The sequence below is a fragment of the Tursiops truncatus genome, chromosome 6, assembly GCF_011762595.2.
Source record: "Tursiops truncatus isolate mTurTru1 chromosome 6, mTurTru1.mat.Y, whole genome shotgun sequence".
In the NCBI taxonomy this organism is placed as follows: domain Eukaryota; kingdom Metazoa; phylum Chordata; class Mammalia; order Artiodactyla; family Delphinidae; genus Tursiops; species Tursiops truncatus.
The window spans coordinates 65,721,040-65,744,802 of NC_047039.1; the positions used below are offsets into that span (position 1 = coordinate 65,721,040).

Here is a 23,763-nt window from a genome sequence, read left to right on the forward strand (position 1 = left end):
GGGCCTTAGTTCCTGGTGTCAAGACTTACTGGAGCTCATTTTTTTTTTTAACATCTTTATTGGAGTATAATTGCTTTACAATGGTGTGTTAGTTTCTGCTGTATGACAAAGTGAATCAGCTATACATATACATACATCCCCGTATCTCCTCCCTCTTGCATCTCCCTCCCACTCTCCCTATCCCACCCCTCGAGGTGGTCACAAAGCACTGGAGCAAAGCTCAGGTTCTTTGTGTCTCATCTCAGAAAGAATTCAGTGAGAGATAAAGTGATAGATAAGAAGTGGCTTTATTTAGAGATACACATTCCATAGACAGGACACTGTTCGTCTCAACAGGCAAGAGTGGCCCTGGGAGAAACACACTCCACAGAGTGTGGGCCATCTCAGAAGGCAAGAGACCTCTTTTTTCTTTTCTTTCTTTTTTTTTTGGTGGTAAAGTATACATAAAACTTACCTTTTTTTTTTTTTTTTTTTGCGGTACGCGGGCCTCTCACTGTTGTGGCCTCCCCCGTTGTGGAGCACAGGCCCCGGACGCGCAGGCTCAGTGGCCATGGCTCACGGACCCAGCCGCTCCGCGGCATGTGGGATCTTCCTGGACCGGGGCACGAACCCGTGTCCCCTGCATCGGCAGGCGGACTCTCAACCACTGCGCCACCAGGGAAGCCCAAAACTTACCATTTTAACCGTTTGCAAGTGTTCAGGGGCATTCAGTGTATTCACATTGCTGTGAACTACCTCCACCATTCGTCTCCAGAATTTTGTCATCCTCCTCAGCTGAAGCTCTGTATATGTCAATATTAATGACCCCCACCACCTCCTTCCCCAGTTCCTTAACCAGCATTCTACTGTCTGTCTCCATGAATTTCACAGCTTAGGAGCCTCATATAAGTGGAATCATACAGTATTTGTCTTTTTGTGACTGGCCTATTTCCCATAGCATAGTGTCCTGAAGGTTCAACCATATTGTAGCATGCGGCAGAATTTCATTAGTTTTAAACATTTTTCCTATTTGACCTATACCACTAGGCATCACGTACAACCCTAGAAGCTAGAGATTTGCTTCTCTTTTTCCTCTTCTCCTTGAAATGGGATTGGAAAATGGAACCAGCAGGGAATGAGCAAGCTGACTGTCTAGTCATTCATCCCTTCCCTCTTTTTTTTTCTTAATCACCACAGATTGAAATTGCTCAGAAGCATCCCGATATCTATGCAGTTCCAATCAAAACACCCAAGCCGGAGCCCGGCCCACCCCAGTACACAAGGTAAGAGCTGCTCGGAAGGTATAGGTCTAAAAAAGGGGCTTGTCTAGGACTTGGATGCCTAAGAAAGAATTTTTTTCACCTACATTTCAAAGTAACAAGAAGGTTTGTTCTTTTTCCTGGTCAACCGTTTGCTTATTCGGTCAAATTAATTGTAAAGATCATAGAGTCAAAATTTTATGGTAGTGTTGATCGTCTGCTAAAACTGACACGGTGTAATCATTGACGTTCCAAGTCAGTGCCGTTAGACCCATTGGGGCACAGATGTGTTAAATTATGTTCAGATAGCACATGAGCAAAATTCCTGGGGCTTAGATGCCAGTTGTTTCATTGCTAATATTTTCGAGCTCTTAGCCAAGCTCGTTAATTCCTTTGCGTCACCTAGCAAAGTCAGGCCACTTGTTCTGAGCTGTGGTCTGAAGGGAAGGTGACATCAATCAACTGGTGTTGGTAAGATGCTTTCTGTTGAAAGTGCTACATAAGCACTAGTAATTATCACAGTGTCTTCCTGTAGAGGTTTTACGCTGGATCATTTCCTGCTTCTGAGAATAGGAAACAAAAGAAAACAATCACATTTTCTTGCAGCCATTCTGACTGGAAACTGGAGTCTAGTTTTAACGCGCAACAGAAAACTAGAGGCAGATTTCTTCTTTGCCAGTTGAACTGTGGCACAGCCTACCAAGTGGCCCCTGGAAACTGAGGGGATTTGGTATAATTGACTGAAACTGGCAAAGAACTTGCTCTGCTTGTGAGCTTTTAGCCAGTGAGCTTAAGTAGGCACCCACATCCGGCTGGAGAGTTCTTAGGTCAGGGGGAGCACGTGACCAGCTTCCCCGCTCGCTGCTCAAGGGGGCATTGGCCTTGTTATTCCCGTCCTCACTCCTACCACTCTGGGAACCTGGGGCCGGGCCAGGAGTGCCCTGGCTTGTCAGCAGAGTGTGACTCAGGTGAGCCAGCCGTCCTGGGCAGTTGACCACTGCATGCATCACGGGCGGGGAGGCCCGAGATTTCGGCTTCATGTAACCCTCTCACTTTGTTAGTTCCAGGCCCCCCGAGCCGCAGAAAGGCCCTGCCAGACTTTATCAGGATCCCAGAGGAGGTTATGGCAGTGACGCCGAGGAGGAAGAATACCGACAGCAGCTGTCGGAACACTCAAAACGCAATTATTACGGCCAGCCTTCCCGATACCGGGACACAGAATTATAGATGCCCGAGGATTGACTCTTGGGTGCCCCGCTGCCGCCCACTCAGAGCAGCATTCCCACCAGCCGTGGGAGGATGGTTCTTTGCAGTTTTGATGCACTGTGGAGATGTAGGGGCACTTCCTGGGGAGCCCAGGGGACTGAGTCTGGGGAGCTTATGGCTTTTGGCTCAGAATTAAGAGAAACACTACCGTCTGATACTGTTACCTGCTTCAGTGGACCAAAATCTGTATTAATTCTGTTTGCGTATTTTTAACATATATATTAAGAAATGATAACTATTTTTCCTCATTAATAGCTGCTTTCCAGGACCGTTTCAATGAGAGACAGAATGTGAAAAAAATAAATAAAAATACTATGTGACTCAAATTGAATTCAAAGAAGTAGTTTATTACAACTATGTAAGTGCCTTTGATGAGAAGTGTCTTAAATTTTCTCCTTTTGAAGCTTTATACAAAGCCATAATGGACTAAAACATTCTGATTAAATTTTTATACCAGTTTAAGAGCTATGGTTTTCTCTGTACCGTGTCATCTTTTCAAGACATTTGTCTTTGTAATATTTTCCATAAATTCTGACTGTATATATAATAGCTATACTTGGTAGTGCTAAATAGCTTGAAGTCCAAGAAGTTGGTATAGAAATATTTTTGTCTGTCTGTTTAAAACCATGTGTTCCACGAAAGCAGATACTTGAGAAAAACACATTCCCAAAATTGTGTGTATTGACTGCAGTCAGTTTTATAATTTAATAAAAAGGAGGACATTGTAATCAAGGTGCTTTGTGGTGGATTTCTACACTACTTCCTACTTTTTAGGGCAGCTTTTATTTCAATTACTGATCATAAAAGTGAGGACATGCTCATCGCTGAACGTCGGAAAATAAAGACATATGAAAAAGGAAATAAAAATTACTTATAGCCCCATCCCTCAGATAATTTTGGTGCATTTCCTCCAATTATATATTTGTGGATGTCCATGTGTGTAATAGCTGGGTGTACACTGTGCAGTTCTCTTTCCTGCTTTTTCTGTTTGAACGTTTCAGGTAGGTAAAACTTACGCAACATCATTGCTCATAACTGCAGAATAATAATACATGCCGTGACCACTTGCTGCATAAGTAGATAGTTCTACTAGTGTTGGCCGTTTCGATTATTTCCTATTTTTTGCTTCTTTTTACAGGAGATGCACCTTTTTATATATAATCCATTTTTGTATATCAGTGATCAGCATTCCAGTCCTCTTCTTTAGGTGGGTACTCAGAAATGGAATTACTGAGTAAAAGCAGAGGAACATTTTTAAGACTCTTGATGTTACGCCAAATTGCTTCCTAGAAAAGTTGCATCCGTTTATACTCCCGCATTCACTCTTAAAGGCTAAAATATGTTTAGACTTTTTAAAAAACAGACAAGGAATTTAGGTTTGTGTGAATCAAAAGTACCCTGAATGTAGGAAAGGAGAAGAGTCTTGGTTCCATTAAGGGCTTTTTGTAATAAGAATTCACACAAAGATGATAAGCGTGTGTTTAGCAGAGTTGGTAATTCAGCTTATTCATAACTGAGTTACATTACAAATTTATCCTTGGTTGTATTGTCAGTTTGGTGCTCTAATTTATATACCATCCAGTGCAGTACCTTGAATTGAGCAGACTTCAAGGCACTGACTCAGATCTGCATATTTCATAAATAAAAGCCACCTTTTGTGGGTGGGAAAAAAAAAAACAGGTTAAATATATGATGGTTTAGTTTGCTTGTGTTCTTCAAATACAGGAATGAGCCCTTTTGCAAACTCAAGGAAGGGAGGAGAGGAGGCTTTTGATCAGGAGCTGGGCTGTCATCTGGCTCCAGCACTTCTTTGTGATGCGTTAGGTGGTGCAGGCAGGAAGGAAGGACCTCTGTTCCCTAGAATGTCCCAGTGGTGCCCAGTGGACCACCAGTGTCTGCCCCATACCTTTTTAGTTCATTTTCAGCTTTGTCCTAGGGAGGATTTAAGGCTGCCTACAATATATGTGGAGTATAAGGAAGAAAAACTGGTGCTAGGCAAATGAGGAAAGGGAAGAATGTCAGAATAGGAAGGACAAGCATGAGGAGGGAGCATAGTGTTCACTCTACATGCAGGAAGCGGGGGAGTTGTCCCAGAATTCTCTCGCCTCCCCCATTCTTTTTATTCTGTGGGGTCTCATTTTGCCTCATGCAATCATGACCACTTACTTGCAAGGAGGATTTTGGAGGTCCATTTCTTACTGTTTTTTTTTGTAGGGCAGTAGCGTGATTCTGAGGGCCATTCAGTAAATGTTCTGGAGAAAGCACCTAAAACTGCGGTGTTGAAGCATCACTCTGACTTCTGATCTAATCCAGAGAGCAATTCTAGAGCATTCAGGGCCATTCCCTCTCAAATAGCAGCATGACATGCATGAAACCCCAAGGAAAGTGCGTTATCCATCTTTCTGCAAAATCCGTTGTACTCAGAGTGGGTGGTGGGTGTTTAAAACACAGGGTAGGTCGTGCAGCGGAGTGCAAACCTCACACGAATTTGTAGGATAAAACGGGGGATTTATGTAAAGTTTTGTACCCTCAGCAGGTCTCTTTGGGGCACCTTCTACCCTCCAACCTGAGACTTCCCGAGTCTGCATGGTAGTCCTGCTTCATGAGCCGCGTGTTCAGCCTCTGCTGGTTAGAGAAGTGAGCATAACCTTCTATCCATCCCTGAGTTTACTGCTTCTGTCAACCGTGCTTTTGTCTGGTGTAGGAAACACCAGTAGTTGCGGGGTGGAGGCTGGGGGAGATGGTAATTTGGGAAGCAGACCCCAAGATCAGGTTTTGAGTTCAAGTAGTTGGTTTGGGAAATACAAGGAAACTCTACAACGGGAGACCAGAACTCAATCCCCCCAAGAAATGCTAGTCAATGGTATGAAACACGTGCCTCAGAGTTTTCCCACCCAAGTTGGGGGCAGGGGCTGTGCTGTTTGTTCACCAGCTGTCTTCAGACTTTGACTGAGGGCTGCTTAGTGCAAGTATGCTTGCTTTTTTTTTTTTTTAACATCTTTACTGGAGTATAATTGCTTTACAATGGTGTGTTTCTGCTTTATAACAAAGTGAATCAGTTATACATACACATATATCCCCATATCTCTTCCCTGTTGCATCTCCCTCCCTCCCACCCTCCCTATCCCACCCCTCTAGGTGATCACAAAGCACCGAGCTGATCTCCCTGTGCTATGTGGCTGCTTCCCACTAGCTATTGGTTTTACATTTGGTAGTGTATGTATGTCCATGCCACTCTCTCACTTCGTCCCAGCTTACCCTTCCCCCTCCCCATGTCCTCAAGTCCATTCTCTAGTAGGTCTGCATCTTTATTCCCATCTTGCCTCTAGGTTCTTCATAACCTTTTTTTTTTAACATCTTTATTAGAGTATAATTGCTCTACAATGGTGTGTTAGTTTCTGCTTTATAACAAAGTGAATCAGTTATACATACACATATATCCCCGTATCTCTTCCCTGTTGCATCTCCCTCCCTCCCACCCTCCCTATCCCACCCCTCTAGGTGATCACAAAGCACCAAGCTGATCTCCCTGTGCTATGCGGCTGCTTCCCACTAACTATCTATTTTACGTTTGGTAGTGTATATATGTCCATGCCACTCTCTCGCTTTGTCACAGCTTACCCTTCCCCCTCCTCATATCCTCAAGTCCATTCTCTAGTAGGTCTGTGTCTTTATTCCCGTCTTGCCTCTAGGTTCTTCGTAACCTTTTTTTTTTTTTTTTTTTTAGATTCCATATATATGTGTTAGCACACGGTATTTGTTTTTCTCTTTCTGACTTACTTCACTCTGTATGACAGACTCTAGGTCCATCCACCTTGCTACAAATAACTCTATTTCGTTTCTTTTTATGGCTGAGTAATATTCCATTGTATATATGTGCCACATCTTCTTTATCCATTCATCTGTCGATGGACACTTAAGTTGCTGGCTACTGTAAATATTGATGAGGGAGACGGTGTCCTGACTCTGCTCCCTCTCCTTACCCCTCCCCCCACCTTCAGGCAAAGAAATGCAGAGAAATGCAGAGGCAGGCGGTTGACAGGCTAGAACATGCAGCGGTACAAATCCTGAGGAGCCCTGACTGCTTGTAAGGTGATGATGATTGGGCTGTGAATCTACTGAGCCCTCCAAGGCGAGGGATTTTTTCTGTCTAGTGTCTTAGAATGGGCTTGGAGAACATGAGTAGAACAAGGGAACTATCTGCTAGGGAGAGTGGAGCGGGAAAGCCTGCATACCTGTATTAGGGTTCTCCAGAGAAACACAACCAGCAGGATGTGTGTGTTCAAATAGAGATTTATTTTAAGGAATTGGCTTTTACCACTAGGGAGGCTTGGTAAATCCTAAATCGGCAGACTAGAGGCCCAGGGAATCTTGTAGTCTGAGTGCAAAGGCGATGGCCTACTGGCAGAATTCCTTCTTGCTCGGGGAAGATCAGTTGTTCTATATTCAGGCCTTTAACTGACTGGATGAGGCCTACCCACATTAAGAAGGACAGTCTGCTTTACTTAAAATCCACTGATTTGAATATTAATCTCATCCCCCAAGCACACTCACAGAAACATCAGGAATAACCTTTGACCAAATAATCTGGCCACCATAGCTCAGCCAAGTAGACACAAAATTAATCATGTCGGTATCCTTACAGGCTACCCCTGCAGCTGTACTTCTTGTCCAGTGTTAAAGCATGAGTGAATGAATGAACAAATGAACGAATGACTGAATGGACCAAAAGAAGGAAAATTACATATATTTACACATCTTTATAGATTTTATATGATATTTATATAATCACACATGCATATATTATATGTGTACTTGTATTTTGTTTTAAATAAAGAAGAGTTAATTTAATTTTAATGAGTAGAAAAGCGCTAAAAATTAAGAGAAAATGGAATTCCCTGGCGGTCCAGTAGTTAGGACTCAGCACTTTCACTGCCATGGCCTGGGTGCAATCCCTGGCTGGGGAACTAAGATCCTGCAAGTTGTGTGGCACGGCCAAAAAAAAAAAAAAAAAAAATTATGAGAAACAAAATGAATAAAAAGGATTCAAATAATAGAGTCTGCTTGCCAATGCAGGGGACAGAGGTTCTAGCCCTGGTCCGGGAAGATCACACATGCCACAGAGCAACTAAGCCCATGCGCCACAGCTACTGAGCCTGCACTCCAGAGCCCACGAGCCACAACTACTGAGCCCACGAGCCACAACTACTGAGCCCACGAGCCACAACTACTGAGCCCACATGCCACAACTACTGAGACTGCACACCTAGAGCCCGTGCTCAACAAGAGAAGCCACTGCAATGAGAAGCCCGCGCACCACAACAAAGAGTAGCCCCCGCTCACCGCAACTAGAGAAAGTCCGTGTGCAGCAACGAAGACCCAACTCAGCCAAAAATAAGTAAATAAATAAATTTATTTTAAAAATTAAATAAATAATAAGTAGTGAAATGAGATTTAAAATAAAAGGCTCAATGGCAATTAAAATATATGTGAGTAAATAGGGAGATAAATACAACCCATTGCCATCCTACCTTGTATTTTACTTTTTTACTTTTTAAATTTTTTTATTTTTTGGCCATGTCACATGGCATGTGGGATCTTAGCTCCCCAACCAGAGGTGGAACCTGCGCCCCCTGCGGTGGAAGTGCGGAGTCTTAACCACTGGACCGCCAGGGAAGGCCCCCTGCCTTTTATTTAAATCATGCCTATATGTACATAGGTATAAAATTGGCACAGTCTACATTCCCCAAACTATTGGTTGCAATGGCAATATAGTATTTTGGTATTTATTTTGTGCAGTAAAAAGTGAGATGTGGTTTCATTGCTTCTCCATTGTCCTCAGATGCTATTCCACCTCAGAGAGGGCCAGAGTCCAGGTTCCTCTCCTTCTGAGCTTAAGTCTCTCCAGGAAGGATGGTTGGGGAAAAGATATTGACTGATATAAATCATCCTGGGAGAGATGCGTTGAGTTAATGAGAGTAGATCTGTCTCTGAGGACGAGAGAAGAGAGGAGTAGAAAAAATGAGGGGGGGCTGGAGCTGGACTAGAAACTTCCCAAACCCCCTTTCTCCTCCTTCCCAAATCCCCCACTGAATGCTCTCTTTGCTTTCCACAACCCTCTCCTCCCCCTCTCCGCCCCCGCCATTCTAAAATAACTCCATTACAGACTGCTGTAAATATAGATGGAGCAAAGGATCTGTGAGAAACAAATGGTGAATACACATAAACCTCATTAGAAGCCCAGGAAGAGGGAATTATAGCAAGATACTTTGGAAGGGTTTGAAAGAGCGGAGGGATGGATTCTGAATCTTTCCAAATGAATGCACCTTTGAGCCAAAATGTAAATGACTCAAACTTCAGGCATTTTAAAATATCAAAATGATGTTTTATACCAATAAATAAACTGGCATTTTATTACTCAAAAATACTATGATGGCCAGGAAATAAAGTCAGTAATCCAGTCCCTTCGCCAAATCAAATGTTAGTTCCCCCCAGAGCTGGTTCCCTCATTATCCCTATCCTGCTGAGGCAGCCCATATAGGTTATGAACTCAGATTCTGGAATCAAAATGGCTTTATGTTTAAACCCCAGTTTTGTCAGGTATTAGCTTAGAACCTTGGGCAAGTTACTCAACTATCTTAAGGCTCAGTTTTTGCATTTATAGAATAGGGATAGAAAATTATAACACTGTATTGTGGGTTTTATGTGGCACTTTAATCAAATGATCTGCATAAAATGTTTGCAATAGTAGCTGGCACAAAATAAATGCTCAATAAAAGTAGCTAGTGGTCTAATTCCCAGTGGTTTTCCCATATCAATTTAGAAATCTGAGTGGTGTCTGATTTTCTTACTCTTCATCCAAATGATGACCTACTTTATTCTACGTGAGAACTATTTTTAATTTGTCTCTCTGTCCCTTTTCCCACAGCCACTACCCTAGTTCAGGTGGTTGTAAATAATCCTCCACTAGCCAACAGGCATGATCATCTTTCTAACATAGATCTGAGAATGTCTCCCTGCTACTTAAAACAACAGTGATGACTTCTCCTTGCCTAGAACGAAGTTTACTTCTTTCATTTTTTTATTGAGATATAGTTGGCATACAACATTGCACGAGTTTATGGTGTATAACTTGTTGATTCGATACACTTACATATTGCAATATAATTACCACCTGGATGTTAGCTAACACCTCTATCATATTATATAATTATCATTTCTTTTTTGAGGTGAGAACAATTAAGATCTAATCTCTTAGCAACAAAGTTTAATTGTTAATCATGGCATTCAGGTTTTCCTACTATTTGTCCCTGTCGAGTCTGTTCTTCACCCTTCTGTGTATCTATGTTCTTTGCCTTGTGACTTTACAATTCCTTCCTCTAAAGACTCAGAATGTATTTCCCCACTCCTTGGCTTTGGATTGACCATATGACTTGCTGTCCTGCGCCTCTGCCATCCTCCAGGGAACTCCTCAGACTACCTGCTGTGGCCCAGGCAGGGTGGAGGGATATGGAATAGAAACATGCTAACTGACCCCAGCTTAGATCAGCAGATATATGAGAAATATTACACAAGCTTTGTGTGTAGCCACTGAGTTTGGGGTAGTTTGCTTTGTAACAATAGACCCCCAAATCCTTTTTCAGGTAACTTTCTCCTGCAAAGTAATGTATGTTCCAACTTCATAGGAGGACTTGTCCTCACTGCATTTCTTGAATTCTCTGCTGTTTCTTCTGCTGGGAATACCTTTCCATTTTCTTCACTGTTTTTCAAAATCCTAGGCATTTTTCCAGGATTTTTCCAATCAGCTAATATATCCCATTCTCTGGCAGGCCTTCTCTGATGCCCCCAATCCAATTTAACACTGACTCCTTCAACAAGTTTCCATAGCCCTTCATCTATATTCTCTGATATTCTAGTTATCAATGTACAGAACTGCTCACCACTCACTTCTAAACTCCCTTAAAAGGAGTGTGTGTGTGTGTGTGTGTGTGTGTGTGTGTGTTTGTCTGTGTGTGTGTGTGTTATTCATCTATGTATACTCTTCAGTGTCTTGCATATATTCCAGAAATGTTTGTTGGAAAATGGAATGAATGAATGAAGGGAGAAATAAATTAAATGCAGTGTCTGTGTTTTGTCACAAAAGCATGTCATTGACGTAAGATTTTCTAACATTGTGCCCAGTTTAAACTTCAACACTGATAGCTCTGATATAAACTGGAGAACTTTAGTAAAACAAGTTGAGGAAAACTATTAAGAACTTAGTTTGGCTAGCAAAAGACAGGCTAATAACGATGTATAGTTTTCAAAAGGATAAAATTATGATTCTCATGCAAATATAAAATGAATCCTTGTCAAAGATTTTTTTCAGCCCATTACTTTATGAGGGAACCAATAAGATATTAAGACTGGTTTAAAGAACATCTGAGGAACTAGTTATAGATAAGCAATTAATTAAGTAATATTAGAATAAGAATTCAGAGTTAAATAAAAACTGGTTAATATCCTACAGGATAGGAAATGATAACCTTTGTCTTTGTCTTTTCCACCAGGCAGAAATTGTTTGCATCTCTACGAGACAAAAATCTACACATTAGCGTGTAATTTGACCCTGTCTGGGAACTTTGATCAATAGTTTTAGCCATCATCAGTCACTATGTGAATTATTATGCTTCATAGTCACACAAAAATATTTTGTAGATCCTTAGAAAGATTAGTTCTCTAAATTTGGATTATAGCAGGAATTTCGGTAAGCTAAGTCAATGAAAAATATTTATTGAGTGTCTCTGTGTGCAGATAAACATAGGCACTATGTACTGAATATGAACTATTCTCTGCCTTTCAGAGGTTTACATTGCAAATTACTTCATTTGCCTGAGAAATGCCTAAATGGATAATCTGATCTGTTCTTTGCAACAGCCCTGCATAGTAAGAATGGCAGGTGTGGCTATCCCAGTTTTATAAGTAATCTATAACTTAGTTGTGTAACTTGTTCAGAATCCTTCAGCTGATAAAAAACATGTATAGTTTGGGTTCAAAACAAAGTTTTCTGCTTGTGAATCCAGTCTTCCAGTCTTTCTTTCTAGAGTCCGCTTCTATAGGATCTCTCAAAATAGTTTGTTGATCATGTTGTATTGTTTTCTATTTACAGTTAAAATTTAAAAAGCACTTTGAAGCCGATTCTGCAAATTGCCAGAAGCTATGGAACTAATCTAGTTCATAAACATGTTTTGTTTGACCTGCACAGGGTGATGAAATTTTTTTTTTTTTAATTTAAAAATCAGCAGATTTTACGTACAAGTCCAGATTGGGGGCTTTCCTTTTAAAAATGGTAGATGTGGCAGTTCTGGGCGCACATCTTTGCATGGCAACCATAGGCTGGGGCTGGGTGTTTGCTGCCCCATATAGAACCCACCCAGGCTCATTTACTAATATGACCTTCATGACAGGTGAGAGGGCATTGAGTCTGCAACCCTCCCTTACCTCTTCCCTGCATCCCTTCCCCACCGTGGCTGCTGAGTGTGCAGCATCCACGCAACTGCAAGGGATGCCAGCGTTCTGAACGCGCAGAAGGAACTCTGCTGCTCCCTGGCATGGTTTGTAACTTACTCTACAAGACGGGCCAGAAATTTCACCTGGCTCTGGAAAGAACTCATGAGTATAGCTCTTCAGGTCCTGTTCTCTGTGTCTACTACAGTTGAAATGTGTTGGAATAAGAAATAGAGATTTGGGAGAAGGTGACAAATATATTTTTGTTGCTTAGAAAATTAGCTCCCAAAGCTCTGCTGAATAAGGACCAAATGGGATTTCAGAGGGATGGCTGTCCACCTTTGTTAGCAGGATGATTGCAGAGGTCACATTTGTGGAGCTGGTCTGGGGAAATGCATTCTGAAAACTTCTCTATAGAAATAGAATGTAGTCCAGGGCATTACAGGAGATTAGATAATGGTTTTAGGCCCAGCTCCTGGACTTGTCCCTGGGCCTGTATTCCTCTTCAGGCCTAGATGAATTAACATTTCCTAACTTAGTCAATACTTACCTATTAATAGATATGGATGTGACAGAGGGGAATGGGAACCAGCTCTCCAGCCTTGTGCATTTGTACTAACTGGACGGAAGGATGGTAACGTTCTTTCTGTGAGATGGGGGGCAGAGGCAGTGCCTTCTCCCTGTTTGTCACTTTCTTATCTGCTGCACAGATGATTGAGCTGATTGAGCTGAAAGAGGAAAAGAGTCCTGTGAGAGAGAACCTCAGAGGCTGGGCTGGAGCTAGTCCCATCCATCCTCATTTCAGAGCAAGGGCTGGTGTCTCAGCTGATCTGGATGCAGTGCCTCACTGGTCCTGGGACATGGGGTAAGTTGCCTGAGCCTCAGGCTCCTCATGTACAAAATAAGGGTTGAAGTAGTTCCTTCTACAAAGTGTGATGGTGAGAATTAAGTGAGGAGCCTACCTAAGGGACTGGCCCAGGGTAGGCACTACAAGAATATTAGCCCAAACCTACCACCAATGTATGTCAACCTCCTTTCTTTTTTGAGAAAGTCTAGGGAGTAGAATTCCTCTGAAGGCAATGAATTCACAAAGCACAGTGATTGAGGATGTTGGCCCCTGAGCAGACTACCTGTGTTTGAATCCCTCTCTGAAAGCTATTGATTAGTTTTATAACCTCTTTGTTACAGCCTCAGTTTCCTCATCTGTAAACTAAGCGTAAAAATTGCACCTATCTCAAGAGGCTGATTGTGAGGGTTACATGCTATAATACAGCTAATTTCTTAGCACAGGGCCTGGCACATGGTAGGTGCTCAACAGATGTAAGCCTTAAAAAACAAAAACAAAGAAACCTAGATGCAAAAGTTCTTCTTTTTAAACTGAGGTAAAATTCTCATAATATGAAATGAACCATTTACTATTTTAAAGTATGCAATTCAGTGGCATTTAGTACATTCACAGTGTTGGGCAAGCATCACTCCTATCTAGTTCCAAGGCATCTTCATCACCCCAGAAGGAAACCCGGTACCATTAAGCAGTTACTTCCCATACATCCTGCCTCCGAGCCCCTGGCAGACATGAGTCTGCTTTCTGTCTCTATAGAGATGGCTATTCTGAATGTTTCATATAAATGGAACCTTTTGTTTCTGGCTTCTTTCACTTAGCGTAGTATTTTGGAGGCTCGTGTGTGAATGGAAATTGACTGAGGGGCCATGCCTCTTCATTGCGATTCATGCAAGTCTCTTCCCAAACCTGAAGTTTTTCAGCTTATACAAATCAAATAAGACTTTTGAAGCCTAGCCATCTACATGACCATGATCAACTAGCCCACGTCAAGATCTCTGCAGATCGGATTGCTGACTACTGATCCACTCTGCTCCCTGTTACCATAGGCATGCCCACCATGTCTTTGAGACTTACCCCGGGATCCCGTCATTTCCCTCCCTGAGAAGCTCACCAACAAGGAAAGGACCAGAAATTGCACTTTCTAACCTCAAAAGAATGTCTGAAGGCTCAGATATAGATGTCTGGATATTGATAGAATATAAATGTGTGGGTTAGTGCTCTCAATCTATTTTATTTATTTGTTTGTTTATTTTTGGCTGCATTGGGTCTTTGTTGCTGTGCACGGGCTTTCTCTAGTTGTGGCAAGCTGGGGCTACTCTTCTTTGCGGTGCACGGGCTTCTCATTGTGGTGGCTTCTCTTATTGTGGAGCACGGGCTCTAAGCACACTGGCTTCAGTAGTGGCAGCACACGGGCTCAGTAGTTGCGACACGTGGGCCCTAGAGCACGCGGGCTTCAGTAGTTGTGGTGTGTGGGCTCAGTAGTTGTGGCTACAGTAGTTGTGGTGCATGGACTTGGTTGCTCCACGACATGTGGGATAGTCCCGGACCAGGGATCAACCCCGTGTCTCCTGCATTGGCAGGCGGATTCTTAACCGCTGCGCCACCTGGGAAGTCCCTATTTTTTTTTAAACCTTCCTTCAAGTCAGTAAGGAAAGCTGAAAGCCCAATAGAAAAATGGGCAAAAGATAAAGTTTCCTTAAAAAGTGATACGTATAGCTAATAAAGATATGAAAAAATATTCAACTCCACTAATAACGGCATGAAAAATAAGACAACAAAGAGTTACTATTTTTCATCTGTGGGGAAGGAAGTGGAGACTTAGAGTCTCATGTTTTAAAACTGGAGTATAAATTGGTACACATTTTTTTTGCAGGTCGACATAGCAATATACATAAGACCCTTCAACATGTTTGCTTTTGCTCAGCAGTTCCACTTCAAGAATTTATACTAAGAAAATAATAAATGTACGCTCAAGTTTTTATGAGCATAAACTTGGAAACAACCTAAATATTCAACATAGGAACTTGCTTTAAATAAATTATGGTATATACATGAAATATTATTCAGGCATTCAGTCATTCATTCAATAAGCACTCATTGAGCACATACGTTGTGAGAATATCATTGTAAAATCTAGGGATACAGATATGTCTTTTTTTTTTTTTTTTGTCTTTTTTTATGGACCTTACATTTTAAGGGTTGGTGACCTGGAATAAATAGATAAAAACTTTTTTAAGCTGGGGTGTGTAAGTGCTATGATGGAAATGAAAAGGGTGTTGTGATAAAAAGTGATTAGGGATGGGGCTACTTTAAGTAGGTCAGAGGAAGCCTGACTGAGATGACATTTAAGTAGAGTTTTACATGGCAAGAAGGGCATTAGAAATCACTATTATGTAGGCCTATATTTCTTGACCTGAAAAGATAGTACAATCCCTGTTTTTTTCATAAAGCCATATGTGTGGGAGTCAGTCAAGTGTGTATGCCAGAAAGAAGTCCAAAGAAACTGACATTGATTAGGATCCTTTCCCAGCTGCTGGTAACTGAAAACTCAGCTCAAAGCTGATTTAATAATGAAGTCAGTTGATTCCTGTAACTGAAAAGGCAGGGTTGCCCGGGGCTCAGTGACATCCCAGAGAGCCTGGTTTCTGTCTCTCTCTCTCTTCTGCATTCTGTGGAGTTGCTTCTTTTCTTATGATCCCAAGATAGCTGCCAACGGTCCCTGGGGCTACGTTTCCTCATTCACTTCCAGTAGGACATAGAGAAAATCTTTGTTTGAGTGTCCTAGAAGATGCACACTTCACTGGGGTTGGTCTGGCTTGGGTCACATAACCACTGCTGAACCAAATTCTCTGGCCACGGAAATGGGCTACAGTGGTGAGCTGAAGCCATTAAGGACTGGACAATGGAACCGAGAGTGAGGCAATCCCTAACCACCAGGCTGAGAACTAGAGGGAGAGAACAGGTGCCAAAGGAATTTGGGCGGATTTTGCCCAGAGAAAGAGGGAAAGTCCTGGGTAGCAAATACCAGTTGTTTACGTACAACAAAAAAACACACCATAAAGTGAATAGTGTTTGGGGCTTCCCTGGTGGCGCAGGGGCTTCCCTGGTGGCGCAGTGGTTGAGAGTCCGCCTGCTGATGCAGGGGACACGGGTTCGTGCCCCGGTCCGGGAAGATCCCACATGCCGCGGAGCGGCTGGGCCCGTGAGCCATGGCCGCTGAGCCTGCGCGTCCGGAGCCTGTGCTCCACAACGGGAGAGAGGCCTGTGTACTGCAAAAAAAAAAAAAAAAGTGAATAATGTTTGTATTTCTGAGCTTTGGATAATGGAATTACTGCTGATTTTCACTTTCCTTTTTATTATTTATTTTTTTATTTTTATTTTTTTGCCCAGGTCTTAGTTGTGGCACGTGGGATCTTGGTTGCTCTGTGCGGGATCCCTTAGCTGCACGTGAGGGACCTAGTTCCCTGACCAGGGATTGAACCCAGGCCCTGTGCATTGGGAGCGTGGAGTCTTAACCACTGGACCACCAGGGAAGTCCCTACTTTCATTTTTATACTTTACTGTATGTCTGTGTTTTTTTGTTTTGTTTTTTACAATGAGAATATATTGATTTTATAACTGCAAGACAACAAAGTTAATTCCATGTTTTAAATCTGGCAAAATGAAGAAAAGGCATTAAATGAATGAAGACTTTTTTTTGGCCTTTGTGTACTAGCTCTCTACTTTGAATTTACTTCTTCTCCCCTAAAGCATTGTTTTTGCAACAAAACCGGCTATTCCGGCCTTTTCCCTGAGTGAAAAGAAAGGCCCTTTGACCTGGCTCTCAGTGTCCACAGAACCTCCCTCCTCCCCACCCAGTTTCACTTAACAATGTAGCAGCGTGCCTGCTGGCTCGCTCTTCCCGGCTTCAGATGTGCTATTCTGAGCCACTGGAATTATTCAGCCAGTTGAGAGTTCTCTTCGGTGACCACTGAGATACCTCAAACTAAGAATAGGACTGTGACTGATGAAGAAGGGCGACAGCGATGGGGCCACGAGGAGCTTTGCTTGCTTCCTGCCAGGGATTCCGTAAGACCTAAAACTCAGCTTTGTTCTCTGCTCCTAGGTTTTCCATCGGTCTGTGGTTTGCTGTCCACATGTTTCTGTGAAATCTTATCAGCTGCATCATCACAAAAATAACATGGGCTGGAGAGGCTTATCAGAGTTCTCAGGGAATGTTCCTTCTCAGGTCGCCTTGCAGCTGGGAGCCCTGGGTGTAAATGTGCCAGACAATTCCTGTTGTACACTTGGGGACTTTTTCCTCAGAGGCCTTTTGATTTGAGGCCAAAAAAGATAATTTTGCATTTTCTAAGAGCTTCTGAGAGAGACCAATGAAACTGTCTGCCCTCTTTGCACAGTAGAAGCGGTTCTAAAGAGGCAAAAGATTTTAAAGTTAGAGGGTGGGCCTCCACCTCTGCCTAGCTCTGTGGCCTTGGGCAGTTTTAAGATTTTTAAGCCTCAGCTTTGTCATCCATAAAATGGGGATTATTAAAACCCACCTCACGGTGCTGTTGTGGTGATTAAACTGTGTTTGGAAATACGTAGCACAATCAATGCCCAGCAGATACTAGCCGATATTATCCTACAGTGGAGAAATTCCATATGCTTCTCAGGAAGTCTCATGGAATCACGCTCCACGATCTAGAGTAGCAACTTCAAAGATGTACGCTTTTATTGGTTTTTCCTTCTTGCAGGTCTGTTCTCCCCTCTCTTTCACTCTGGCTCCCTGGGATCTCCTACCACATAGACCACCTGCACATAGGTCCTTGTCTTGGGTTCTGCTTGGGGGACCCAGGGTGAGATAGCTACAGATGAATAAAAAACAGCAGAATATACTCAAGTGGTTTGGAGTTATACTTTTCATAAGATTAAGCATTACTTGGTCATAACAAAGATAATGGTGACAACAATGTTGACAATGATTATGATGATTGGGGATTATTGTGGGGAGGATTGCTGATGGTGCCGCCACTATTGGGTATTCTGCTCATTAAATTCCACAAATTCTGTTTTTAGCAAACTAAGCAATAATGAGTAGACGCGTATGAACGGGAGAGAGGGTTTGGAGGAAGCCAAAAAGCTGGAGGTGAGGCTTCCCTGGTGGCGCAGTGGTTGAGAGTCCGCCTGCCGATGCAGGGGACACGGGTTCGTGCCCCAGTCCGGGAAGATCCCACATGCCGCGGAGCAGCTGGGCCCCGTGAGCCATGGCCGCTGAGTCTGCGCGTCAGGAGCCTGTGCTCCGCAACGGGAGGGGCCACAGCAGTGAGAGGCCCGCGTACCACAAAAAAAAAAAAGAAAAAAAAAGCCCAGGGGAATGAAATGATTCAAAGCCCCACTGCCCATATATCTTTTCTTCTTTCTTAAAAAAAAGTGGGGTAGGGGTGACTATAAAATGCCACTGCCAAAAATAGAGTTCTAGCAGACACAGCATCAGGGTTAGAAATGGTCAGCATTGGGTAAATTACATTCTACACAGTGTACAGTCAACTCTCAATGATTCTTTTTGTTTTTTAATAAATTTATTTATTTAATGTTGGCTGTGTTGGGTCTTCGTTGCTGTGTGCAGGCTTTCTCTAGTTGCAGCGAGCGGGGGCTACTCTTCGTTGCAGTGCACGGGCTTCTCATTGCGGTGGCTTCTCTTGTTGCGGAGCATGGGCTCTAGGCACGCAGGCTTGCTTCAGTAGTCGCAGCACGCAGTCTCAGTAGTTATGGCTCACGGGCTCTAGAGCGCAGGCTCAGTAGTTGTGGCTTCCCGGACCAGGGCTCGAACCCATGTCCCCTGCATTGGCAGGTGGATTCTCAACCACTGAGCCACCAGGGAAGCCCCCCCAATTATTCTTATGCTTCTGCAGGTCTCTTCCCATTTTTCATGTCTTTGCCTCCCTCGTGGCCAAGCTGTCTGTGGCAGCAGAACCCTCCCTGTGGTTACCCCTCCAGTCTCGGTGCGTTGCTACTGTGACACAGGACAAGTAGGAGCCTGCAGATGCCAAGGTAAGGACCTTAGAAGGTTTCACATTTTATGCTTGGTTTGCTGTCCTAGTTACCCTGGCTGTCTAATAAATTACCTTAAAAGTAAGTGGTGGAGGGCTTCCCTGGTGGCACAGTGGTTAGGGGTCCGCCTGCCAATGCAGGGGACACAGGTTCGTGCCCTGGTCCGGGAAGATCCCACGTGCCGTGGAACGGCTAGGCCCGTGAGCCATGGCCGCTGAGCCTGCGCGTCCGGAGCCTGTGCTCCGCAACGGGAGAGGCCACAGCAGTGAGAGGCCCGCGTACTGCAAAAAAAAAAGTAAGTGGTGGAAATAGCCACTTATCATGCTCATGGATTCCGTGGGTTAGGAGTTTGGACAGGGTGCAGCAGGGACAGCCTGTGTCTCTGCTCCACAATGTCTGGGACCTCAGGTGGAGCCCTTGAAGGCTGGAGGCTGGAATCATCTGAGGGCTCATTCACACACACATCTGCCAGTTGATGTCGGCTGTTGGCTGGAGCCTCAGTTCTTCTCCACTTCAGATTTCCCACGTGGTTCCTCTGTGAGAGTTGACTTGGACTTCCTCACAGCATGGCGGCAGAGTTCTGAAGGCAAGTGCTCCAAGACAGGGAGCCAGGAGGAAGTTATATCTCCTTTTCTGACCTAGCCTCACAAGTCATGAATAATTTCTACCACATCCTCTTCACTGAAGCAGTCACAAATCCCATTCAGGTTCAAGGGGAGACTAAATAGAATCTGCCTCTTCTTGGAGAGAGGCAAGGTTCTGGAAGAATGCGGGACTGGAAATTTTGCTGCCACACTTACATACAGGTCGCTAAGGGAGCTTCCACCAAGGTGCTTCCAAGACTGGATAATTGCATTTTGAAATATGGAAAGGTGATGGTGTTGGGAAGGAGTAAATGGCTGGCTCTTCTGTGACAAACAAGGATAGATTTCTTTTTTTATTTTTTTTAAATTAATTTTTATTGGAGTATAGTTGATTTACAATGTTGTGTTAGTTTCTGCTGCACAGCAAAGTGAATCAGTTATACATATATATGTATAAGGATAGATGTTTGATCTACTTTTCCTGAGAGACCCCTGAGAGCAAATCCAAGAAAAAGGAGGGCCAAAGCAAAGAGCCTAGGTAAATAGTGGTTACCAGATTGGTTGAAACACACTGCCTGCCCCATGACAGTGACCTTAAGTTTAAACAGTTGAATCTTCTGACAAACCTGAAGGACAAAGCTCTGTGACGGCAGAGACTAAGTCGGCCTCGTTCTGAGATGTGTTCAAAGAGCCTCACACATACAGCTCTGGCAACGTGTGTGGACAAGGGGGCCCTGGGGAGAGCTGGGTGTTGGCGAAGATCTGGGAATAAAGATTATGTCCCTAGCTTGACCAGTAGGGTTACATTCTGAATGTCCTAAGGGGGGACTCGTGCTGTCAATGTACTGATCTTCCAAAGGTGGCAAAAGGATTGCAAACCTCTGAGGTGCTCTATGAAGAGGACCCTCAAGCCTTGTATGTACTTTGGGGCCCAATTCTTCATTCATGCCCGTTTCCTCAGGAAGGCACCTGAAAGTTGCAGAGGATTTCATGAGATATTCAGTCCTTGCTGAGAGGGGGCAGGACCAGTTGCCTCTATTTGCATACTCTGAGTGGATTCATTGGGTGACTGTTAGGCACCAGATGTTGGAAACAGGTAAGATTGTGTTTTACTGACTCTGTAGCTCCAACAATGCTCTAGAGTCTGATGGGGAAATGCTAAACAAAAGAAGGAAGAATGAGAGACAAGCAGGATGGGGGAGAGGTGGCCCGAAGGAGAGGGAGGAGAGGAGACTGAGGCTGAAACTTCTGCCCCCTTCCTTTTACTAGCACTTCTGGGCTACCCCTTGGTGAAGGGCCCACATGGAAGGACCCTTCTGGGTTCCCAGCACTGTGACTCTCAGGTAACTACCTGCTGATAACAGCCAGGACCGAAAAGTGGATGAGAGTGGATGGCTGGGGAAAGGGTGCTTCTCGCCTGGAGACCCAGGCTTTGCAGACTTTTTCTTCCCTTCCTTTAACAAGCATATCCTCCTCTAGAAGGTCAGCTGGCACCTGCCTTTGCTCCCTCTTCATTCCTTCCTTCATTCCTAGAATATGAACCTGATGTCTGGATCTGAAGCTGCTATATTATACCATGAGGCAAGAGTCATGTACAGAAAATAGCAGAACAGCAAGATCAAACAAACCTACATCCCTGATGACTTTGTGATGCTATCTACCCATCCTGTACAGGCTGCGCCTGGAATTCTTTTATATCTCAGAGATAAAAACTTACGGTTTGTTGAGCCAATGGTATTTTGGACTTTCTGTCAGTCATCAAGAGCACTGAAGATGTATAGTACTTCTTAAAGGAGTGCTGAACTATTGTTTACAGGAATTTTTGGCCAAGTTTCTGACACCCATTTTGAGAAGTTTCTTAGTATGTGATGGGCAATTCTTTTGCATGCATTTTAGTCACAAAATATAACACAGTGTCATCTAGTCCTTTCTTAGGTCTCATAAAGCACAGACCTGCAAGGGCATATCTATCTAATCAAGGTCATTTCTCCAACAATGAAAATTTCTTTAACTAATATCAATTTTCTATGCAACTGATCTGTTTCAGCACCTTTCTCTGCACACAATAACGTTTCATTTCCATGCTGAATTTTAGTGCAATCTTTTTGAAGATCGCTTAACTCAACACATGCATACAATAATGCATTCTATTCAAATGAGGTGATGATAATGTGAACAGCCATGACCAAGTTCAGTCTTTGTGAAGGTAGCAACAAATATGTCCTGACTGCTGCCTGGTGAAGAGTAATTCCACAATGTCATAGATTGTTAGATCCATGCAGCCTGATTTCAAAGATAATAAAGTGTGTCTTAGAATCAATGACATACAGTAAGTTTTGATGTCTAACAAAGAAAAATCCTTCCATCTTGATGACTGTTGTTTTAAGTTACAAAATTTTGGGGGTGATTGTTAGGCAACAAAAGCTTAGTGATACAATCATTTATAAGAATAACCAGGAAATGCATCTGTCTCTAAAATTATACAAATTCCTCATTAAATAAAAGTTAGACATGTGTACAGCTTCAATTCTTGACACACATTTTCTGTGCTTATGAGAAAAGGAGAAATGACTTCTTAGCCATTGCCTTTATTTAAATGGAAACTTGTTCTTTCTGTAAATAACCATCTACATTGGAAAAATCTGAAAGTCGCCCAGATTTAGGCCAAGGAGGAAAGACAAGTGAGTTCAGATAAACCACGAATCACACCGTGGCTGAGAACTCAGGCTGATATCTCTGAGCATTTATAGCCAAGATTCAGTCATTTAAAAAATGTGTGCTTAAGTGATGAGTAATAAACCTTCCGAGAATTAAAAGGGTTCTTCTTGCTGTCAACTCCATTCCAATTCCTGTTCTCTCCTCCAGAGGAATAAAGAGTCAGATGATCATTTGAGCAACCTTATGCCTACATTTTTTTTTTTTTTATGCCTGCCTTTTTAAAAGGAGTACCATTTTGCTATTGACAGTCAGTGAAGCTGGGTGATGGGCACATGAGGGTGCCTTGTTCAATTTTCTCCAGTTTGTAGTATGTTTCAAATTTTTTATCGTAAAACATTTCTTTTAAAAGGCTGCCACTTTAAACAAAGTTCCAAACAATGGTTAATATTCAGTAAGTATTTACCCATATTGGTATTTGTAGTTAGGTGCGCACAATGTATATTACTCCCTTAAAAATATCTAGATCATTTCTGCTAGAAGTAGACTCTGAAGTATTTATAAATGTAATGACAGGTGTCTGGGGTTTGCTTTAAAATAATTCAGTGATAAAGGGAATAGAGAGCATGGATGCAACAAGATTGGCCATGGGCCAGTAGTGGTTGAAACTGGGTGATGGGTACATGGGGCTGCTTATAATGTCCTCTCCACTTTTGTGAATGTTAGAAATTTTCTATAATAAAAATACTTTAAAACGATATGTCTAGGAACTTCCCTGGTGGTCCAGTGGGTAAGACTCCGTGCTCCCAATGCAGGGGGCCCGGGTTCCATCCCTGGTCGGGGAACTAGATCCCGCATGCACGCCACAACTAAGAAGTCCGCATGCTGCAACTAAGAGTTTGCATGCCGCAACCCAGACCCGGTGCAGCCTAAATAAATAAACAATATATGTTTATGATCTGGCAATCCTGCTTCTAGGCATATACTCCCAAAGAATTGAAAGCAGAGACTTGAACAGATATTTGTACACCTATGTTTGTAGCAGTATTATTCACAGTAGTCAAAAGGAGGAAGCAACCCAAAAGTCCACTAATGAATGAATGGATAAGCAAAAAGAATTATATACATATAATGGAACATTATTCAGCTTAAAAAGGAAGGAAATTCTGACATATTGTACAACATGGATGAACCTTGAAGACATTATGCTCAGTGAAATAAGCCAGACACAAAAGGACAAACTGTCTGATTGTAATTATATGAAATATCTAGAGTATTCAAATTCACAGAGACCGAAAGTAGAATTGTGGTTGCCGGGGGCTGGGGGAGGGGAGAATGTTAAATGTTATTTAAAGGGTATAGAGTTCAGTTTGGGAAGATGGGAAAAACTGGGGAGATGGGTGGCAGTAATGGTCGTACAACAATGTGAATGTGCTTAGTGCCACTGAACTAGTATACTTAAGAATGGTTAAAATGGTAAACTGTACACTTAAAAATGGTTAAAATGGTAAAGTTTAACCATTTTTCATATATATGAAACATATATATTGCACCACACGAAAAGACATGCCTAGTTTTAAAAAGTGTTCCTAGGGAGAGAGAAGTAGACAGGGAAAAACAGAAAGTATATGTGAACGTCATAAGCATTGCTTGATCTCTA

General features: G+C 42.8%; 1 protein-coding gene and 1 long non-coding RNA gene across 4 annotated transcripts in view; both read left to right on the forward strand.

Moving 5' to 3' along the window:
* TJP2 (tight junction protein 2) overlaps window positions 1-3,236 on the forward strand; it is a 140,522-nt gene extending 137,286 nt beyond the window's left edge. For all 3 annotated transcript variants that reach the window (XM_019934735.3, XM_019934731.3, XM_019934733.3), the window contains 2 exons: window positions 1,177-1,262; window positions 2,300-3,236. In XM_019934735.3, coding sequence (XP_019790294.1) covers window positions 1,177-1,262; window positions 2,300-2,465 — 252 coding nt within the window. In that variant the 3' untranslated portion in view covers window positions 2,466-3,236. The remainder of the gene's footprint in view (window positions 1-1,176; window positions 1,263-2,299) is intronic.
* Window positions 3,237-16,100: 12,864 nt separating this feature from the next.
* Window positions 16,101-23,027, forward strand: LOC141278978 (uncharacterized). The gene is made up of 3 exons (XR_012332541.1): window positions 16,101-16,902; window positions 18,726-18,864; window positions 20,410-23,027. It is a non-coding gene; the product is annotated as an uncharacterized lncRNA (long non-coding RNA).
* The last annotated feature ends 736 nt before the right edge of the window (window positions 23,028-23,763 follow it).